The 21,111-nt window shown below is 39.8% G+C and overlaps 1 protein-coding gene across 1 annotated transcript in view; it reads right to left on the bottom strand.

Moving 5' to 3' along the window:
* The window catches only part of LOC132157499 (slit homolog 1 protein-like), a 71,850-nt gene that overhangs the window by 18,374 nt on the left and 32,365 nt on the right, over positions 1-21,111 (bottom strand). Inside the window, exons 7-21 of the mRNA XM_059566864.1 lie at positions 19,007-19,078; positions 17,306-17,469; positions 17,005-17,152; positions 15,201-15,272; positions 14,563-14,634; positions 13,548-13,619; positions 13,133-13,276; positions 6,060-6,223; positions 4,743-4,766; positions 4,290-4,434; positions 3,255-3,329; positions 3,036-3,179; positions 2,794-2,937; positions 1,624-1,790; positions 1,395-1,524 (exon numbers count right to left, since the gene is read on the bottom strand). Of these exons, the coding sequence (XP_059422847.1) occupies positions 1,395-1,524; positions 1,624-1,790; positions 2,794-2,937; positions 3,036-3,179; positions 3,255-3,329; positions 4,290-4,434; positions 4,743-4,766; positions 6,060-6,223; positions 13,133-13,276; positions 13,548-13,619; positions 14,563-14,634; positions 15,201-15,272; positions 17,005-17,152; positions 17,306-17,469; positions 19,007-19,078 (1,737 nt within the window). The remainder of the gene's footprint in view (positions 1-1,394; positions 1,525-1,623; positions 1,791-2,793; positions 2,938-3,035; positions 3,180-3,254; positions 3,330-4,289; positions 4,435-4,742; positions 4,767-6,059; positions 6,224-13,132; positions 13,277-13,547; positions 13,620-14,562; positions 14,635-15,200; positions 15,273-17,004; positions 17,153-17,305; positions 17,470-19,006; positions 19,079-21,111) is intronic.

Below are 21,111 nucleotides of genomic sequence, written 5' to 3'. Positions count from 1 at the left end.
AATGTAAAAATCATACTAACAATATAAGTACACCTAAGGAAACATTAAAAAGCATTTAAAGAAAAGGAAATAATCCATGTCATGGGACCTTTAAAAAAGCCATCTACATATTTATCAGCTTCTCACAGTCATTTATCTTCAGAAGAACTTTATGAAGCTGTCCTTTGTGTGTGTGTGTGTGTGTGTGTGTGTGTGTGTGTGTGTGTGTGTGTGTGTGTGTGTGTGTGTGTGTGTGAGAAAGTCTGCTCGTGGTGTTTTGGTAGGAGGAGGCGCTTTAATGACGGGCTGAGAGCGCAGCAAACCTGGCTAGAGTCAGTGAGAGCTCTGGCAAATGAGAGGTTTTCACGCTCGGAGGAAGGATTGGAAGCTCTGTGACACTCGCACTGAAAACCACTCACACACACACACACACACACACACACACACACCATAGACAACCCTCTTACTTAACCTTTAGAGACCTCTGTGAATTGCACTAGAAGCTCCGTCCACTGTGAAATCTCATTGATCCACATTACAGTTTTTAAAAATTGCTTACACAATAAAAGTGATACTTGTGGCACACACTGAACCAGTCACTCATATACCTAATCTTTAAAACAAGTCTGTAAATTTATAAGCACATGTAAAACAAACTTTTAGCAAAACAATTCTGTTCATTACACACATCCAAAACTAACAGCTCTTTTGTTTAATCTGGGAAACACTGCTATTCTAATGCCACACTCATTAACTGATGACCTACACACAGTCATTATGTGTGAAAACACTTAGGGCCCTATTTTAACGATCTAAACGCAAAGTGTAAAGCGCATGGCACAGGTTCACTCAGGGCATGTCCAAATCCACTTTTGCTATTCTAACGATGGAAAAACGGTCATTTCTGGAATGGGTTGTCCCTATTCTCTTTATAAGTAATAGGAATAATGTATATCATTTACCATTCCCTTTAAGAGCGAGAGTTGCTCACGCCTGGCGGATCGCTATTTACAAGTGCTGGTCATATAATTAGAATATCATCAAAAAGTTGATTTATTTCACTAATTCCATTCAAAAAGTTAAACTTGTATATTATATTCATTCATTACACACAGACTGATATATTTCAAATGTTTATTTCTTTTAATTTTGATGTTTATAATTGACAAATAAGGAAAACCCCAAAAATGTGTGCGTAGTTTGGTGTGTATGTGGCTAATTATTTTATGTTAACGTTTCTAGCTTTTGCAAGATGTGTGTTTTGTGTGTATAGTTCTGAGAAATGGAGCCAAAAACTGTAAAATGACATAAGCTCTGTGATGTCCTTCCTTTTCTGAGGTGAAAATGTATTCCTTGATGCTGGAAAGGATGCACAGACAGAAGACAGTGTAATGGTGTTCAGAGCGTGGACTCACAGCTCGGTGACGTTGCGTGGGATTCCTTTGGGTAAGACGTGCAGGTGTTTGTTGCTGCATCGGACCACGGTCTCCAGACAGGTGCATTCTGGGGGACACTGAGCAGGCGGCATGCAGCTGGCCTCTTGATCTGCCCACATCACAGACACACAACCAGTGAATCATCCTACTGTGAAAACGTAACACTGCAGTGTGTCAAATCAATATTTCTGAAGAGAAGAGCGTGTACCCTCCTGGCAGCGGAAGTCTGGTAAAGCCACGTCCTGCAGGGGAATCTCTTTGAGGAACGCCGGCCGCTGGCAGCGAGGGTTTCCCGTCACGATCTTACGGTTTCTGAGCCAGCTGCTCAACCATGCCAGGTGGCAGTTACAGTTGAACGGGTTGGCCAACAGGTTTCTGCCATTCACACACACACACAAAGATATGAATTAGCCACCTCTGCAGCACCAACCTAGTCCTAAACAACAAAGTGCTCTCTTTACATACAGTATTATTTTGTAATTCATTACATCCAACACAGGATCTGTATTGTAAGGTGAAGCATAATGTCTGGTATCTACCTTTTTCCTACATCCCATCATGCTTTGTGTGAATTATGGGAGCAAATGGTCTTAAATGGTACTACGTCTTCAATTTGGGGACAGAGAGCTAAGAATTGAGATATAGCTTACACTTCAAAAGGCTATGGTTTAATTGATTAAATATCAGCACTGCGAGTTTCAAAGTCAGGTGCTGTGTTGCTTCATTTACTGTGGTTACAGGAGAAACGCCTATATTTCTGCCGTCTCGAAAGCACCACCTGCTGGCAAAGAATGAATTAGCATTTTTCGATAAGCCCTTCTGCTCTTTTTGTTTATACCAAAGTCAAAATCAAATCTTATTTTTACGCAGAAATCACACAGTTGTAAGTGTAGTTTAATGAATTACAAAAATACAAAGAAAGAGCCTTCACTCATATACATTTATATGTTACTAAATGAATAGATCTGTTTGATAATAATTGTTTTAAATTAATCTAATATTTGATACTTTTGACTTCCAACACTACACCCTCCCGTCTCCTGGATTTTGATGCCTTTATTAACCCCCTGCAGCCACGTGGAGCACATTTTATGATGGATTTATGCACTTTAATGGGCTTGACCACTATTCGCTGCCATTATAAAGCTTGGAAGAGCCAGGACATTTTATAATATAACTCCAATTGTTTTTGTCTTAAATGAATGAGGAGAATACAGTTAAATCAACTCAAAAACTATTGAAGAAACCATCAGGCTCCAATGGCACGGCTTCCCAGGACTGATCTGGCTCAAGTTAATGATTACAGGAAACATCTGTCTCTACCACCATATGCTAAACTCCTTCTCAGGATTTCTGCCAATGTGTGTTTGGCTCGTACAGGGTTGAGAGGCTCTGCAGGGTGTCGAAGGCTCCGGGTGTGATGGTGGTCAGCGTGTTGTCGTAGAGTGAAAGCAGACGGACGTTGTGCAAGCCCGTGAAACTGTTGTTGTGAATGCAGCTGATGCGATTGTTGCGCAGCATTCTAGAACAGAAAGATGTGAAGAGGAATTTCCACACAAAGAAAACCACATATTATGGCTGATTAAAATCTGATTGGTTCCTGATGGAAGCTGGGCTCACAGCATGCGCAGGCCGTCCAGTCCTCTGAACATCCCACTGTGCACTGAATCCAGCTGGTTTGCTGTCAGGTGCAGCTCGTTGACCGAAGACGCTCCCTCAAACGCCCCATCCTCGATTTCAGAGATCTTATTATTGCTCAGGTTTCTGCAGATCAAACCATAATGTCATTGGAGCACCAGGACCAGAGTGTGACACGGACGAGAGAGCGGTGGCACTTACATTTTCTTCAGGTGAGAAAGCATCTTGAAAGCACCTGCGGCCTCTATCGCCCTGATCTCGTTATTGTTGAGACGCCTGGAGAAAACACATGGAAGAATGCAATGAAATAACACAAACAGCCCTTACAAAAACAATCCATGGTTTCCCTGATGAAATTTTGAGATGGTTTTACTGGTTATAATGGGAATTGTATTGTTTTACTGGAAACTGTAATTGGTCTTTACTGGTAATTGGTCACCTTTTATTGGCGGCTTGTTAAAACTATTAAATCCTAATGGAATATGTCCCAAAACACACTGCAGCAAACCATTTTTAATGGTTTTAATGGTTAAAAGTGGATGGTTTGTTATGTTTGTAATGCCATTTGGAAACGATTAGAATTTCTGAGATGATTTTGTTTTGTTTTTTTAGCAGGGCTACCTAACAAAAAAAAAAAAAAAAAAACAGTTAAACCAGTTCTGTCATGACAACACTCGGAGGTATGGCAGTGTATATGACAATGTTAATGTATTTGGTCTTGGTGGAACAGATCTGCTACGCTGCTGCTGCTGTGAGCATGTAAGAAATGATGCTACTGCAAATATAACACACATGAAATAACCCTCATATAGCATACTTGAATCACCTCGTAACAGATCTATACAGGTGGAGCTGGGGAAGGTGGAGGGTTTCTGAAGCAAGCTGCAACTGCTACAGCACTAGTCATATATTTGAATGTTGAGCAGTGAGCTCATTGGCTACAGATGCAAGAGAGAACCAATCAGCTGTGCCATGTGATGATGCCATTAGTTCAGATTAAGTTAGACCTATCTACAGTTTAATGCCAGATATCTGTATTTAAACCATGGTAACCACAAATTAACCATGGTTTGCTAATCGTACCATAGTTTTACCATGGTATTTGTAGTAAAACTGTTATACAAATGGTAATCAATATGCAAAAAAAAAAACATGGTTAATACTCTTTTACTAAAATGAAACCAAGGTTAATTTTGTTGGCCTTCATTGGCAGGTGTGAGGTGTTTGCTGTCTTACAGTTCAGTGGTGGATGCTGGGATGTGCTCGGGGATGCGGTTCAGCTGTAGATTGGAGCAGTCCACTACAGTGGACTCACAGCGGCATTTGGCTGGACAGACGGGGTCATTATTACAGTCGCTGCTCAGCCTGGTGTCCTCCGTTCCTGCAGCAAACACAACACTGTCGTATTCCAGCAGTTTGAGCAGAAGTACTCACAGAAGAGCTGAACAGAGCAAGTGTCTACATGCGGCAAAGCTGGAGGATGTTATCTAATGAGTGTTCAATAATTAAAGTGCACACACACTCCAGAAGACGGCGAGTGTTTACCACCACCGAATCCCCACAGATCTTCTAAAATGAGTCATCATGATTTCTTACTTTGTTGTACTGGAATTAAAGTAGCTGCTCAAACACAGACTATGAAGAAAACCAAGGCTTTGTGTCATGTTAATGAATGCGGCACACACTCACCTGGGATGACATACTGCTCTTTGGCTGTGATGGAAACACAGGAAGACAATAATGACCAAAGCTAATCACACACCATCAGCATCTCAGAATACAAATGCATTCACAGAAAATCGACTGTGTGAATGATGGAAAGCAACAGAGATAAAGTAAAGAGTGTTACTGTAAAGGCTGTTTTCCCATAGTGTGTATGCAGTGGTTCAGTGCTGTGGTGGTGAACAGCATGAAAAATTGAGATTTTACATTTGTCTGGCTTGTGTTTTGGTATGTGTATCAATCCATTTCACCAGCTGTTGTGTAGAATGGACAGAACGCATGTGTGAGAATCAGCTCTGCAAACTCTATTTTTATAGGATCAAGCATTGCATTCAAGCACTGTATGTAGCACAGAAAATAATGCATTTCAAAATTCCTATATATGATTCATTTTCCAAAACAAAACATGATGCACTGGAAACCATTTGTAATAAATGGTAGCTGATCACAATCTGTTGTATATATATAAATCTGCAGTATATACTGCTGTTCAGAAGGATTTTAAAAAGAAGCATCTTTGGCTCAACAAGGCTGCTTTTATTTGATCAAAAATATAGTAAAAACAGTATTATTATGAAACATTATTAGAATTTAATGTTGCTCAAGCAATATTATTTGTGTGAAATTGATCAAAAGTGACAGTAAATTATAATGTTGCAAAATATGTTTATTTCAAATAAATGCTATGAATCTTTTGAACTTTTTATTCATCTGTGAATCCTGAAAAATAAAATGTATCAACTGTGTTCAACATTAATAATAATCAGAGATGTTTCTTGAGCAGTAAAGCATCATGTTTTCATGATATCTGAAGATCATGTGACACTGAAGACTGGAGTAATGATGCTGAAAAAACAGCTGCACATCACAGAAATAAATTACAATTTAACAGATGTTAAAATAGAAAAAAGCTGTTTTAAACTGTAATATTATTTCACAATTTTACTGTATTTTTGATCAAATAAATGCAGCCTTAGTGAGCAGAATAGACTTCTTTCAGAAATATGAATTATTCCAAACTGCTAGTGAATATTCAGCAGCTGCTATAATACTATAGTGTTTTAACTGCAGACTCACTGTGATTTATCGTGTGGAAAACTACTCATTCAGTACAGTAAGAGGTCACGGTCGTATTGTCTTTGATCAATCCCAGTGTGTAATGGATAGTCAGTATGAGTGTGTTTGATGGTGATTAAACATAATGAAGTTTAGAGTAGTGTACAGAGTTTGAGGTTTACACAGTGAAGGTTTGTGGCGTTGAAGGCTGAAGCGGCAGTGTTTTACCGGAGCAGCGGAACTTCTTGCTCTTGATCTGGCCAATGCGTTTGTTGGCAAGCCGGCGAGGGCTGGTGCAGCGAGCACCACTGGTCTCAATGGGGTTGGAGCGCAGGTAATCAGCCAGCCACTTCAGATTACAGTCACAGATGAAGGGATTCTGAGCCAAATGACTGCAGTGACACAAACACATTCACCTTTTCAACATCCATGTGCAATTCAGCTCATCTAGTGATATTCATGATCATGAATCCACCAGGAACTTTGTCTTAACCTCCCATGTGGAGCTGCAGTTTACTGTACATGAGTGAAGACGAAACCTGTTATTTGCTAGACTAAGCAGACTCTTAATAGATAGGATATATTGTAGTGTGTTTGTGTTTTTATGTGGTTTATGAAGACATAAATTTGTATATTGATGTGGGTATGACATAGGTATTACAACATGAAGGTGGTTTATGAGGACACTTTCAGTGTCCCTGTGATTCAAAAGGCTTATAAATAATACAGGAATATATATATATATTTTTTAAATCTAAAAATGCACAAAGTTTCTTGTGAGGGATAGGTTTATGTGTAGGGCGATGGAAAAGCAGATGGGAGTTTTACTTACTCAAACATGTTCTGAGGGCAGAAAGGAAAATGATTGGTTTACAGATTCAACCAATGAAACTGAAGCAGAGGCGGAGTCAGGAAATTTGAACGTGTGGAAGGAATACTTCAGACAGATACGTTACTGACGCTTCGTGGGAGGCATTTATTGCAAGGTAAGTTCATTTACCATGTATTTTCATAAAACAAATTTACATCTCTAACATATAATAAGATAATTAGCAAACAAAGATGCACAGAACAAGTAATCATGGACTAAATATTATATAGCATGCATTTTCACTTGACTGCTTCATCAGTTGATTACACCAAAGCTGGTTATGAGGTAACTGGAGTAAAACATGCTTTTCCAATGCTTCCACGCTGTCTGTGAAACGGATATGAGTGAAAAAATAACTCTCCTTGACATTACATCAGTCAGTTAGCATTAGCATTAGCCCTGCTCTCAGGGCAGGAGTACTCAATATTGATATTACTGTTATTTTACTAAACTATGAGCTTCTCTCAGGGCAGGAGTATTCAATATTCACATTACTGTTATTATTATTGTATTATGTGCTGCTCTCAGGGCAGGAGTACTCCATATTCATATTACTGTTATTTTACTAAACTATGTGCTACTCTCAAGGCAGGAGTACTCCATATTCATATTACTATTATTTTACTATACTATGTGCTGCTCTCAGGGCAGGAATACTCAATATTCATATTACTATTATTTTAATTATCTATGCACTGCTCTCAATGCTTCCACGCTGTCTGTGAAACGGATATGAGTGAAAAAAGAACTCTCCTTGACATTACATCAGTCAGTTAGCGTTAGCATTAGCCCTGCTCTCAGGGCAGGAGTACTCAATATTTATATTACTATTATTTTACTAATCTATGCGCTGCTCTCAGTGCAGGAGTACTCAATAATTACATTACTGTTATTTGAATAATCTATGCCCTGCTCTCAGGGCAGGAATACTCAATATTTATATTACTATAATTTTAGTAATCTATGCGCTGCTCTCAGGGCAGGAGTACTCAATATTCATATTACTTTTATTTGACTAAACTTTATGCAGCTCTCAGGGCAGGAATACTCAATATTCATATTACTGTTATTTTTAATGTATTATATGCTGCTCTCAGGGCGGCATTGTTTAATATTCATATTGCTATTATTTTACTAAACTGTGTGCTGCTCTCAGGGCCCATACATTTGTTTTTATTACAGCTGTGACTGTTACATGTAGTTTTTCTTCTCTTTGCAGAATAACATTCTTGGAAAAGGCAGAAGCCTTCAGTGGTCCCTTCTTGGAGAAAGGAAATTTCTGGACCTTGTAAGCTCCTCTAGTTTGATTTGAGAATCTTGCTGATATTTGTGCCCATGTTATTGCTGATGTAAGTGCCCATATTATTTTCCCCTCAAATATTATTACTGTTTGTAAATGTAAAAAGGTCTGCAAAGGTTTACAGATCAAATTGCATAAAGTTTTGTCTCATAAAAGTAAGAAAACTGATTCTGAACTACTGTGCTGAAATGAGTGTCAGAAACTCCAATCTCACTTTGTTACCAGTTACCTGTTAGGTTTGTTTGCATAATGCCAGCCTATGGACGTCATCGGCTGTCCTTCAAACGTCTACTACTCTAATCTGCCCTCAATCACTGTAGTTGTAGCTGAGGCCAAACAGAGTACAGTAGGCTGTAGAAATGGCAGGATTTAAGGATGTATTATGTGTCATTAAGAAATTGTCAATTTTGAGGGAGTTGAAATGTGATTTTTATGATTTTACTAGTAATTATGTTACATTGCTAAATTTCAGATGCTGGGCAGTGAGCTGTTCATATATGTTATGTTCCTGGTTTGCAAGTTTGCTCCACAAAAGAAATTGGTCCAGGAAATATATGAAAATGAGGATGTTCATGATTCAATGTCCAAAACTAAAGACTTCAGGTAAAATAATGTTTTTGGTTTTATGTTTATATTTTTACTCATTTTTTCATAATCATCGGTGTAAATTGAAACCAGACTCTTTATGCATTTCAAATGCAGGAAGACTTTGCAAACACTTCTGGAGACTGTGAGAAACTGGCTTTGAGAAGATATCTTGCCAGGTGACCTAGGGCCTGGTTTAAAGGGAGCACGTTCAAACTACAGCAGTTTAATGATGCACCTACCTTGTGCAGCGAAATCTTCCTGTATATTGTACATGCATTTAATTCACTGGATTTGTTTGTAATTGTAATTGTTTAAAAAAGGAAAGAATCATAATTATACTTGATTATTTTATTGTAATTTGGACCTGTAAACTGATTATTTTCAATCAACATTTCATTTTGTCCTTACACAAATAATCTGTACAACAGACATTGAATGAAACAACATTTACAGCACAATATATATATATATATATATGTAACATTTTGGTTATTAAACATTTGGCTTAATTTCTCTGCAACAGCCTATATGAACATTAAGTGGTTGCCTTTAGATTGACACCCGGAAGTTTTGAAATCACATTTATGTATTACAAAAAGTCAAATGAGGACTTCTCTCACAATTCAGATGGCAACTGTTATTCGTATGAACATATGTAAAGAATTATTTACATGACACCTCAGTGATAACTGTGGATTTGATGATTTATTCACAGTGGAGAAGATAGATGTGTGAACCTAGGAACGCACTGCAGACATGGCCAGTTGCATGGTTATCTGCTCTAAATAAAATGTCATACTCTTGGAATAATAGATTTAAATGTAATAATATAATATTTATTATGTATTTAAATCTCTGGTTTAAAAGGAAAATAGACCCAATATAGCTGAAATGGTTTCCTTAAATTTTATCTCTCAAAATGATGGGTGTTATTAAAAATGTGGAGATTAGCATTAATAAGTAAATGCAAACTCTTATTTACACGAGGCATGCTTTTTGCTTTTCTGGTCTTTTTGTTCTTAATAAGCATCCAATCACTTTGATGGAGCATTTCTGAAATAGTATTCTTGGAAACATTTTAGTATTTCAACATGAAATGATTTAATCTCAGAGATGTGGATTTGGACGATTAAATTAACACATGACCTTGGGATTCGGCCGGAGATTTTTATGGGGATTATGGGAGAAAAAACAATGACATTCTGGAATCAGATGACAATAAAATCACAGACTAACCCCTGTGAATGTTGATAATCGCTAACATCCCCATGAGAACCAATTACCCTTCGAATACCCTTGGCTATTATGTGCTTTTATCAGGTGGAACCAAACACACACCATTTTTCATTCATCTCCATTTTTGCACCATTTTGCACTCAGCAGCATCAGATGCCTCGTCAGTGTTAGCTCCTTTGATTTGTCCTGTTTCTGCCAGCTCCTCCAGGTAACTGGAAAACCAAATAAAAGATCATTCAATAATGCAGAAATTGTCTATTGATTTATAAATGTAATGATTAAAAAACTATCAAGTACTCCTGCCCTGAGAGCAGCTCATAGTTCAGTAAAAATAACAGTAATATGAAAATTGAGTACTTCTGCCCCAGAGCAGCATATAATACACTAAAAATAACTAACGCATTCTCATCCCAAGGCGTCATATACTGACCCTTTTGGCATTTCGTCAACATCCTAAGCATATGGCACCCTCTAGCGTCAATATGAGACACAGATTATGGGTTAGGGTTAGGGTTAGACCGCTAGGAGGCGCCTTCTGGCCCATATTTATCTGCATCTAATATTGACGCCAGAGGGTGCCATGTGCGTAGGATGTTGACGAAATGTCAAAAGGGTCAGTATATGACGCCTTGGGATGAGAACGGTCTGAAATAACAGTAGTATGAATATAGAGTACTCCTGCCCTGAGATCAGTAAAAATAACTGTATTATGACTATTGAGTACTCCTGCCCTGAGATCAGTAAAAATAACTGTAATATGAATATTGAGTAATCCTGCCTAGTGTTGCACGGTGCACCGATACTTCAAAAGTATTGCGATTCTCGGAAATTAAAAACGTCACGATTCCTAAATTTATTAGTATCGATACTTCAAAGAATGACTGCGTTCCAGATTTGTAAGAGATGTATTTCATGTTGGTGTGTGCAACACATGCTTCCAGTGCCTCCCTATGGACGTCTGTGTTTTTTCTCCTCACGCAAGCAGCAAAAAAGCACTACAGCGAGATGGCTGCATTAGTGGCTTTACTAAACTGATTTGGCTTTACTAAAATGTGTGCATAATCGCATTAAATAGTTTAAATAAGTTGTTCAGATGAACAAAGCACGAGGTTTTCTTGCATAATTTACATTTTAATTGTTTGGTCAGACAGTTCATATATAATATTCACATTAATATGCTAAATATGAAAACGAGCGTATCTGCACAGCTCCTATAACTGCGCTTTGTATCTGCTGATTGCTGATCGAGATTTACATGCTTGGCTCACTGACCCTGTATACTCATTCATTTCATTCATAAACGAGGTGTATCAGTTCATTCAACTCGTTCATGAATGAGAAGATCTCTCGATCTTGTTCAACAAATCACATGCTCCGTCACATCTTGAGTAACTCTTTGACAGGATGAAACCATTCACAGAGCTGTTCACGAGCTGCGCATGCGCTGATAATAGCGCCGTGCTCGCGCGCTGCTGTGGAGGGAGGAACTTCAGTGAACGAGAAATGAGAAAATAAATTTTACTTTATTTGCGGGCTGGGCCGGGCCAAATAATTTCATAAAAGCGGGAGTCAGGACCCACGGGTAGGAAAAAAACCCGACCCGCGCATCACTAGGCTGCATCTGCGAGCACAAGTGATACTGTGGCCGCCGGTCCACGACTGGTAGAAAAAGATGATGCTCATTAAAGCTCACTGGCTGAGTTTTCTCCTCTGAAAGAAAAGGTTGGACAACTGACAGAATAAGTTACAATTTCTGAGATATTGCTGCTAAATTTTCTTTGCTTTTTTTTTTTCTTGAATGCCATTGCTTAAATTGATATTATTTATCTTTTGACATTTAATCTTCTGAGTTCAGAAACATTGTTTAATATAATCGCTGTTCATATTTTTATTCAAAATTCAGAGACAAGATAAATTTATTACTCTTATGTTTCTTATGATAACTGAGATAATGCTGCTAAATTGATTCTTTCTTTACCTTGAATGTCATTGCTTTAATTATTTTTTTATATTTTGATATTTCATGTTTTGTTCAAATGTTTAATATATCTGCTGTTCATATGTTCATTTATTAGTGTGTTATATGATTAGAATGTTGTCCCGGCTTTAAAATAAAGCACAGCAATGATATTTGAGAGTGTATGTTCCCTTTTCAGGAAAAGTATCAAAAAAGTATTGAAATCGCAATTCTTGACTAGGTATCGGTATCGAAACAATAATTTTGGTATCGTGACAACACTACTCCTGCCCTGAGAGCAGCGCATTGTTTATTAAAATAACAGTAATATGAATACTAAGTATTCCGGCCCTGAGAGCAGCACATAGATCAGTAAAAATAACAGTAATATGAATATCGAGTACTCCTACCCTGAGAGCAGTACGTTACACTAAACATAACAGTAATATGAATATTGATTACTCCTGCCCTGAAAGCAGCACATAGTTTAGTAAAATTATAGTAATATGAATATCGAGTACTCTTGCCTTGAGGGCAGTGCTAATGCTTATGCTAACGCTAACTGACTGATGTAATCTCAAAGAGATATGAATGAGTACTTTTTTGCTCATTTCGGTTTCACAGACAGCGTGGAAACATTGGAAAAGCATGTTTTACTCCAGTTACCTCATAACCAGCTTTGCTGCATTTAACTGATGAAGCAGTCAAGTGAAAATGCATGATTATTTGTTCTGTGTATCTTTGTTCACTAATTATCTTTTATGTTAATAATGCTGTGTCTAATTATCTAAAATGTTAGAGATTTTCATTTTTTTTCATGAGAATACATGGTAAATTAACTTACCTTGCAATAAATGCCTCCCATGAAGCATCAGTAACGTATCTGTCTGAAGTATTCCTTCCACACGTTCAAATTTCCTGACTCCGCCTCTGCTTCAAATTCATTGGTTGAATCTGTAAACCAATCACTTTCCTTTCTGCCCTCAGAACATGTTTGAGTAATTAAAACTCCTATCTGGGATGGAAAATACCAAAAAAACAAAAACAAAAAAAAACACATTGCACCTATGGAGAGTCTCAATTAACCATAAAACCCAAAATATACCTACCATATACCAAATAAATTTTTACATGCAAGATCAGTGGAACATATTCATTAAACTACATCAACAACACATATACAGTTTTAATTATTATTGCATGTTTTTATACAAATAGAAGCATAAGGTTTAAATCTATTCAATGCCAATTAAGACTCAACATCAGGCAAGCAAGCACATTCATTTTTGATTGTAAATGAATACTGTTTGAAAATCAAAAGCATATGTTGTGAGTGTGTGTGAGCTCACAGGGTCTGGATGGCGCGCAGCGAAGTGAAAGTGCCCTTGGCCAGCGTTTGGATTTTGTTGTCATATAAAGAAAGCAGGGAGAGATTCTGCAGGTCCTGAAAGGTGTTTGCACGAAGACAGTGGATCTTGTTTGCGTTCAAAAGGCTGGAAACACACGAGGAAGAGAGAGATGCTGATGAAACACTTTGCATTAAATATACTTTTATAATCTACACCTGTTGAGTACTTCCCAGCCCTTATGAAAGAACAATCATGAATAAAAACTCTTAGATATCTCAACAGATTCTCCAATGGGGGAGATTCTTCTGAAACCAAATGATCTGAGCTGTTCTGTCCACGTTGAGTTTATGGCTGTATACTCTTGTGCAACCACTTAGCAATGAAATCTGTCTCTGGAAGAGGCTCTCACACTCACAGCAGCTGCAGGGCGTAGAGTCCGTCAAACACTCCTTTGGGCAGATCTGTGATCTTGTTTCCGTACAGAACCCTGAACATCAGAGAGACAGTGAGCAGAAGACCACATACACACATCCTCACTGCTAAAGATCACACATGATCACACACGAGCAATAAACTGAGCTGCAGATCGATCTCAGGACAGACCGCAGCATCGTCACAGCCTTTAGCCCTGGTACAACTGACCGCAATTTTCTTAGTTCACATTAGAAATACATTTCTGGTCTTGAAATTTGCCACTTTAGCTGCTGAAATTATTTCAAAGAAGAAAAGGGAATATTTGGGGATTTTTTTGCATCAAAGGGATAGTTAATAATTAAAAAATGAAATATTTACTCCCCATCCAGTAAGCAGATGCGATTGTTTCTTCATCAGATTTGGAGAAATGTCTCATCAGTGGATGCTCTGCAGTGAATGGGTGCCGTCAGAATGAGAGTCTAAACACAATCACAATAATCCACAGCACTACAGCTAACATCTGGAGAAGACAAAAGATGTGTGTTTGTAAGAAACAAATCCACATATTTGTTTAGAGCTGTTTTGGATCTGTGCAGATTTCTCTCCTGATTCAGACCAGAACACTTTTTCACTGGAGGAAGTGTTATTATGGATTATAGACTCTATGTGTTTGAGATAACGTCTTAATGCTGGATTTGTTTCATCTTTTGTCTTCTCCAGATGTCAGCTGATGGACTGGAGTGCTGTGGATTATTCTGATGGTTTTATCAGCTGTTTGGACTCTCATTCTGACGGCACCCATTCACTGCAGAGCATCCATTGATGAGACATTTGTCCAAATCTGATGAAGAAACAAACTCATCCTAATCTTGGCTGGCCTGAGCATGAATACATTTAAAGGAAATTTTCAATTTTGGTTAAACAGTTTCTTTAAGGTTGCGAAGAAACAAAAGTAGCAACAGAACACAGCATCCTTTACAGTTCACACACACACACACACACACACACACACTCACAGTGAGTTCAGGGAGCGCAGGCTCTGGAAGGCATCAGGAGCGAGCTCAGAAATCTGGTTGTTGCTGAGATCTCTGTAAAGAGAGACGAAGGAGGATGAAGACACGCTTCAGTAAATGATGAGTGAAGAGGACTGGCCTGTATCTCGCTCGTCTGACTGTAGGTATGTAAATGTGTAGCTCTGAACCTCCAGCCCTGCTGTGGTGGCACTGTGGGGAGGACTATTAGTAAATGGCAGTCATTATAGGCCCTGGAGAAGACTTTAATAAGCCTGTGGTCTAGCCATCAAACCACACGCCAGTACAGCACGGCAAACAGAGAGAGAAAATACTCCTCCACCAGATGACATGGGAATTTACAGAGTGCTGTGGATCTGGGTTTTCACAAGCCGTGCTACATGTCAACTGGAAAGAGAGTGAATGTCACACTGTTTAAATCGGTCAGGCTGGTTTCTGCTGGTTCAAGGTGGTCTACCACATCAACCTTGGCTCCAGCTGTTCATTTAGAGCAGGTTACAGCATCTCCTGATTCTGTATGAACTAGTCTAATCTGTGCATTTGAATTTGATCTGGTCGTCACCGCACAGTGAGCATAATGTCTATAAAAGTATGTTGTGTTTCCTCAGCTGCTGAAAACTTACATTCTGCGCAGTTTCTTATAAGGAGAAAATGCTCCTGGAGGGATGGATTTGATGCTGTTTTGTTCCAGTCGTCTGCGAAAAAAGAGATACAGAAAAATGCAGGCGTTATTGCAACATTGAGATGTTTTTGCGCTCTGTTTCGTCTCACTGCCATCTCGAATCCACATGAGCAGAAGCCACAGACACACTCTCACACTCCATATCAGCCGAAGTCTCGAGTGTATCTCTAGTCTCTTCCTGCTCGGTTCTTTTCCAGGTTTACTGGATCAGTAGAAATGGTTTTCTAGCAACTTGCTAGTGCTTAACCCCCACAGCATAATGAAGGATCATTTCATGTCTTACAGTGTATTCTAAACATTTATGCATGATGCTTGCTTTACTGTTAAATTCCAAAAGCTGCAGGTTTAGACACTTTTTTTTTCTTCCAAAGAAGAATAAACAATCACTGAATACTTTACAGCTGCAATACACTAAATGTTTGCACACAAGATGTTCTTTCCGGACAAGTCAGCGCTAGGCAGTCTGCAGATACCGGGGAGTCGAAGTTTAATGTATAACAGAAACAGACTCTTATTTTTTATCTTCAGACTATGATTCAGTCCAGTTGGAGGAGATCAAGCATTTCTGATATGTAGAACATATTTCTGCATGAGTTTGTTGGAAAGCTCTGGTAATGTGTGATATAGTCAATGTATGATGCCCAGTTTTTTCTCTTTAACCATTTACAAAGTCGCAAAGTGTGTGATGTCTAGTGTTTGAAATCTGTTCAGATTTTTTAAGTTATGTAGTGAATTCCAGCCTTAATGTACTGTATAATGTGCATTTGCAAGGGGCCTGACAAGTAGAGTACAATCACAAACTGATTGAGAAACATTAGCTTTTCTAAAATAACTTTTTAAATGTAGTGTATATTCAAAGACTACATACAGTGATTCTTCCAAAAGTAGTCTGAACTCCCATGTGTGTATGATTTCTGTGGCCTGGATGGAATGAGCTGTCATAGGAAACATTGATGGCAAACAATCCTCTGGTGGCAGAAGCGTAGAGAACAGATTGAATGTCTTTCTGTGGGGTTTGGATGTCATTAGTGTCTGTGGGGGCAGCCAGAGTTTTTAAGGGTCGGATTTAATGGCACACCCTGCAGGTTCAGGCCACAGCGCTGTGAAGAAAGCAGTTGTTTTCAGTCGAAAAAGCCTCATTTAAATCAGGAAAGTCATTTGTCAGGGTCATTTAGTGCCTTCAGAGCCACAGTTTGACTTGAACACTTACAGAATTTCCTTTCTCTTCAAAAGCAGGGCACCCGCTAGGAAATATAGAAACACAATTTACATTCTTTGGATTGCAGTGATTCCAGACAGCACATTCCTGTGGTCGTCTCTCTGCAGACTGAGCTTCTCCGTGTCCGAAGACATCTGCTGTAGATCATGCGACTGTGTGTGTGCATGTCTGTGCGTGTCCCTTATTCACATTATACTGGCCTTTGTGTTGTACTACAGCACCTCAGAAGCTCAAACTTTTATCCAAACTGACTTGCATTGCCTTCAAGATATACATCTGTTCAGTTCATGCCTTTTCTGGGAATTGAACCCACAACCTTGGTGTTGCTTGCGTAATACAATTTTATTTAGCATTTTATTGGATTTTGTGAATTTTTAGTATATTTTGTGTGATTTTGGTTAATTGAAAGCAACTTATATTGCATTCACGGTATACATTTCATTAGTTCATGCATTTCCTGGGAATTGAACCCACAACCTTGGCGTTGCTTGAACCTTGCTGTACTGTTTGAGTTACAGGATCTTACATCTCTGCCATGCTGTCGGGCAGGTTGTCCGGGATCACAGTCAGTCCTTTCCCTCTGCAGTCCACTATATTATTACTGCAGGTGCAGACGGCCGGACACGAGCCCGTGGCAAAACTACACGACTGCACAGCAGCGTCTTCAGACTGACCTGCAGAGGCACATTAGCATCGAATAAGAAGAGGCTGTGAGCAATAAAGTGCGCAGTAAGCAGACATCAAAACACTAGAAGTAGCCATTGTTCTTCACTTCAGATGATGCAATGCAGCAGATTTCGGGTGGAGACACTGGAAGGCCTGTTTACCTGAACAGCTGAATTCGTGTTTCTGGACCTCGGCTACATTAAGTCCTCGTATCGGAGCCGGAGCGCTGCACTGGGTGAACAGACCGATGGTGGGCCGCTCGCGCAACCACTGCGACAACCAGGCCAGATTACAGTCGCAGTTCAGGTTGTTGGAATGTAAACGGCTGAAGGTGGAAAAAAAATTAAAATAAATGTTAGGATGAAGCTTTTCTCAAATTATTTTAAACAGCAGGATAAAGGAATATTGGTTCATGCAATAATAATAATAATAATAATAATAATAATTTACTGAAAAAATATGCCAATTCAGATATGGAGAAATGTAGCATTGCATCAGTGTCTCATCAATGGATGCTCTGCAGTGAATGGGTGCCGTCATAATGAGAGTCTAAACAGCTGATAAAAACATCACAATAACCACAAGTAATCCACAGCTAAACTATGAAAAATCCTCAATAACGCTTCCTCTGGTGTCCGAATCAGGAGAGAAATCTGCACAGATCAAGCACTGTTTACAAGCCAAGACAGCTCTGAAAAAATATGTGCCTGGATTGTGATGTGAGAGAAAATAGCAGATTATTATGGATTATAGTGTCAGATTTGAGATTTAAAAACATCTTAATGCTGGATTTGTTTCATCTTTTGTCTTCTCCAGATGTTAACTGATGGACCGGAGTGCTGTGGATTAATGTGATGTTTTTATCTGTTTGGACTCTCATTCTGACGGCACCCATTCACTGCAGAGCATCCATTGATGAGACACTGATGCAATTATGCATTTCAACAAATCTTCACCCTGGATAGCCTGAGGGTGAGGACATTTTCAGCTAATGTTTGTTTTCAGGTCAGTTATTTCTTTAACCAGGCCGTCGATGGTGTTTGCTCAGAGCTCAGCTAATAAAAGCAGCAGCAGATCAAGTGGTGTTTGGGCTACCGGTCTCCCACCAGGATTCTTGACTTGATTAAACTCAGTCGGCTTCAGCAGAAAGGCCATGCTGGTCCAACACCAAACCAGCTCTTGCCAGTAAAAACCCGTCTGGACCGACATGGAAATTCATGCTGTGATAAATTAAGCCTGTCACTGAGCTGTGCTACTAACACCAACAGCCAATCATCTTTACCCAGTAACTGATTAGATTAGATCTGATTAGAAGGGTCTTCTTTCTGTTAGATAAAGGAGGACACATACTCTTTACTGTGTGTGTGTGTGTGTGTGTGTGTGTGTGTGTGTCTGTGTCTGTGTCTGTGACTGTGAGTGAGTGAGTGAGTGAGTGAGTGAGTGAGTATGTGTGTGTGTGTGTGTGTGTGTCTGTGACTGTGAGTGAGTTAGTGAGTATGTGTGTGTGTGTGTGTGTGTGTGTGTGTCTGTGAATGTGAGTGAGTATGTGTGTGTGTGTGTGACTGTGTGTCTGTGACTGTGAGTGAGTGAGTGAGTGAGTGAGTGAGTATGTGTGTGTGTGTGTGTGTGTGTGTGTGTCTGTGACTGTGAGTGAGTGAGTGAGTATGTGTGTGTGTGTGTGTGTGTGTTGTGTGTGTGTGTGTGTGTGTGTGTGTGTGTGTGTGTGTGTGTGTGTGTGTGTGTGTGTGTGTGTGTGAGAGAGAGTGTGTGTGTGTGTGTGTGTGTGTGTGTGTGTGTGTGTGTGTGTGTGTGTGTGTTTCATGTGTTGTATGTGTGTGTGTGTGTGTGTGTGCGTCACTCACAAGGTCCTGAGCTTGGGCATGTGGTTGAAGCTGGACACTGGGATGCTGCTGATGTTGTTGTTGTTCAGGGTTCTGTGAAACATCAGAGACACAATGAATGATTGTTCCCTCTGATCATCTCTTCTGATTATGAACCAGTTAAGCCTAAAACAGATACAGTATATTCTGAAAAGTTATCCCTCTATTCTGATTGGTTGATTGCAACGTTGCTTCAGGAACATGTTGTACTTGGTGAAATCACGCTCGCCGTACTGCAAACACATACGAGCTTCATCACTGTCTGGCACAGTGGTTTTGTAGATTTGGTGTGTACTTCTGCTGTTTGACTGACAGCTTTCAGAAACTGTGTGACAAGGAGAGATTCTGTGTGTGAGCAGTTGAAAAAAAGTGTAATATGTTTGCTTTTGAGATGTGATTGTGATATTTTGAATGCATTATTTTGCAAGAGATATGAGGCACTTTGCATTTTGTTTGTGCAATTCTTGGATTTGTGTGTAAAGTTTTATAAATGTAAGCAGCTGAAGAAAACTGTAATACTGTAATGTCGATGCAAAGAATGGAGACGAACCCCGTGATTCCCTCTGTTGGCCAGCGAAGGGCACCCTCACCTGAATACTGACACACACGCATCCATTCATTCACTTACACTGACGACACTACACTTCCCATAAGCCCCGTACTTGGACTCTGATCACCTGCACAGGTGATCGTCATCAAAGACTGTGTATATAAGCTGGACTTCCACCATAGTTCAAACGCGAAGTCTTGATTTGCTGTGTCTGTCATTTCTGAGCATTATTACCCGTGTTTGATTTCCTGTCACCGATCTTGTCTGTTATCTCTTATGTACCTTTGCTGCCTGCCTACCGACCCCTTGCTTGTTATTGGATTTTGATTCTCTGTTCTGCCCACGCTGTTGATATTGCCGGTTCCGACCATTGCCTGTACGACTACAAGCCTTTATAATAAAGCCTGCATTATGGATTCCATGTCGAGTTCTGGTTCATTACAGAAGACTTCGCCACAACGAGATCCAGCGGCTTTTGAAGGTCTTCATACCGCCATGGCGGCCCAAGCCAGTCAGATAGCGGCCAATCAGTTCCAGCTGAATCGTCTAACCACGATCACGGAGGAGCTCGTCAAGGCCGTTCAGAATCTCCATACAGCTCCCACGGTCCCACCAACGCCGGAGGCATCCGCCATTGCCCACGCGTCCGGAACGCCATCTCAGGCCAATCCCCGTCTTGCTTTCCCGGATAAATACAACGGTGACGCCAGCAAGTGTAAGGGATTTCTATTGCAATGCTCTCTGTGGAACAACAACCCTCACTGTACACTACGGATACTGGGGATAAGATCGCCTTTGTTTGTTCTCTATTGACTGATAAAGCACTAGAATGGATTACGGCCATGTGGGGACCCGATGGATCCACATTTACTTCCTTTCAGGATTTCCTGCAGCAATTCCGGGCAGTATTCGATCATCCTAAGGAGGGAAAGGGAGCTGGAGATCGCTTATTGGAGTTGTCACAAGGCAGGATGACGGCGGCAGATTACGCTCTACGATTTCGCACTCTGGCTGCACAAACTAACTGGGTGAGCGACACATTAAAGGTACTCTTCCGCAAAGGACTGAATTATGAGCTACAAACTGAACTAGCATGTAGAGACGAGGGCAGAGATCTCAACAGCTTCATCGAGCTGACCATATCCATTGATAATCTGCAACATGCCCGGCGATCCAAATCCCGTCACACTGCGCACCCAGCATTCTTGCCTTCTCAGGAATCTACTGAACCCATGCAGGTCAACACTTACCACCTATCTACGGAGGAGAGAGATCGACGCATTTCCAAAAGGTTATGCATGTATTGTGGACTACCCGGCCATCAACGGCATAACTGTTCCACTCATACATCTACCTTCTCTCAGCGCTTGGTGAGTACTCCCCTCACTTCCATGTGTGATACCCAGAGTGTAAGCATTCCTGTTGAGTTTTGGATTAACGACAGACAAATTATCACCTCTGACTTACTCGATTCCTGGGCTGTTGGAAATTTTATCTCTGTAGAATTTGCAAAGAGGTATAACGTTCAACTTATCCA

The sequence above is a fragment of the Carassius carassius genome, chromosome 14 (assembly GCF_963082965.1).
Source record: "Carassius carassius chromosome 14, fCarCar2.1, whole genome shotgun sequence".
Lineage (NCBI taxonomy): Eukaryota > Metazoa > Chordata > Actinopteri > Cypriniformes > Cyprinidae > Carassius > Carassius carassius.
The sequence above is the reverse complement of the archived record's forward strand: the minus strand, read 5'-3'. Positions and strand labels throughout refer to the sequence as shown.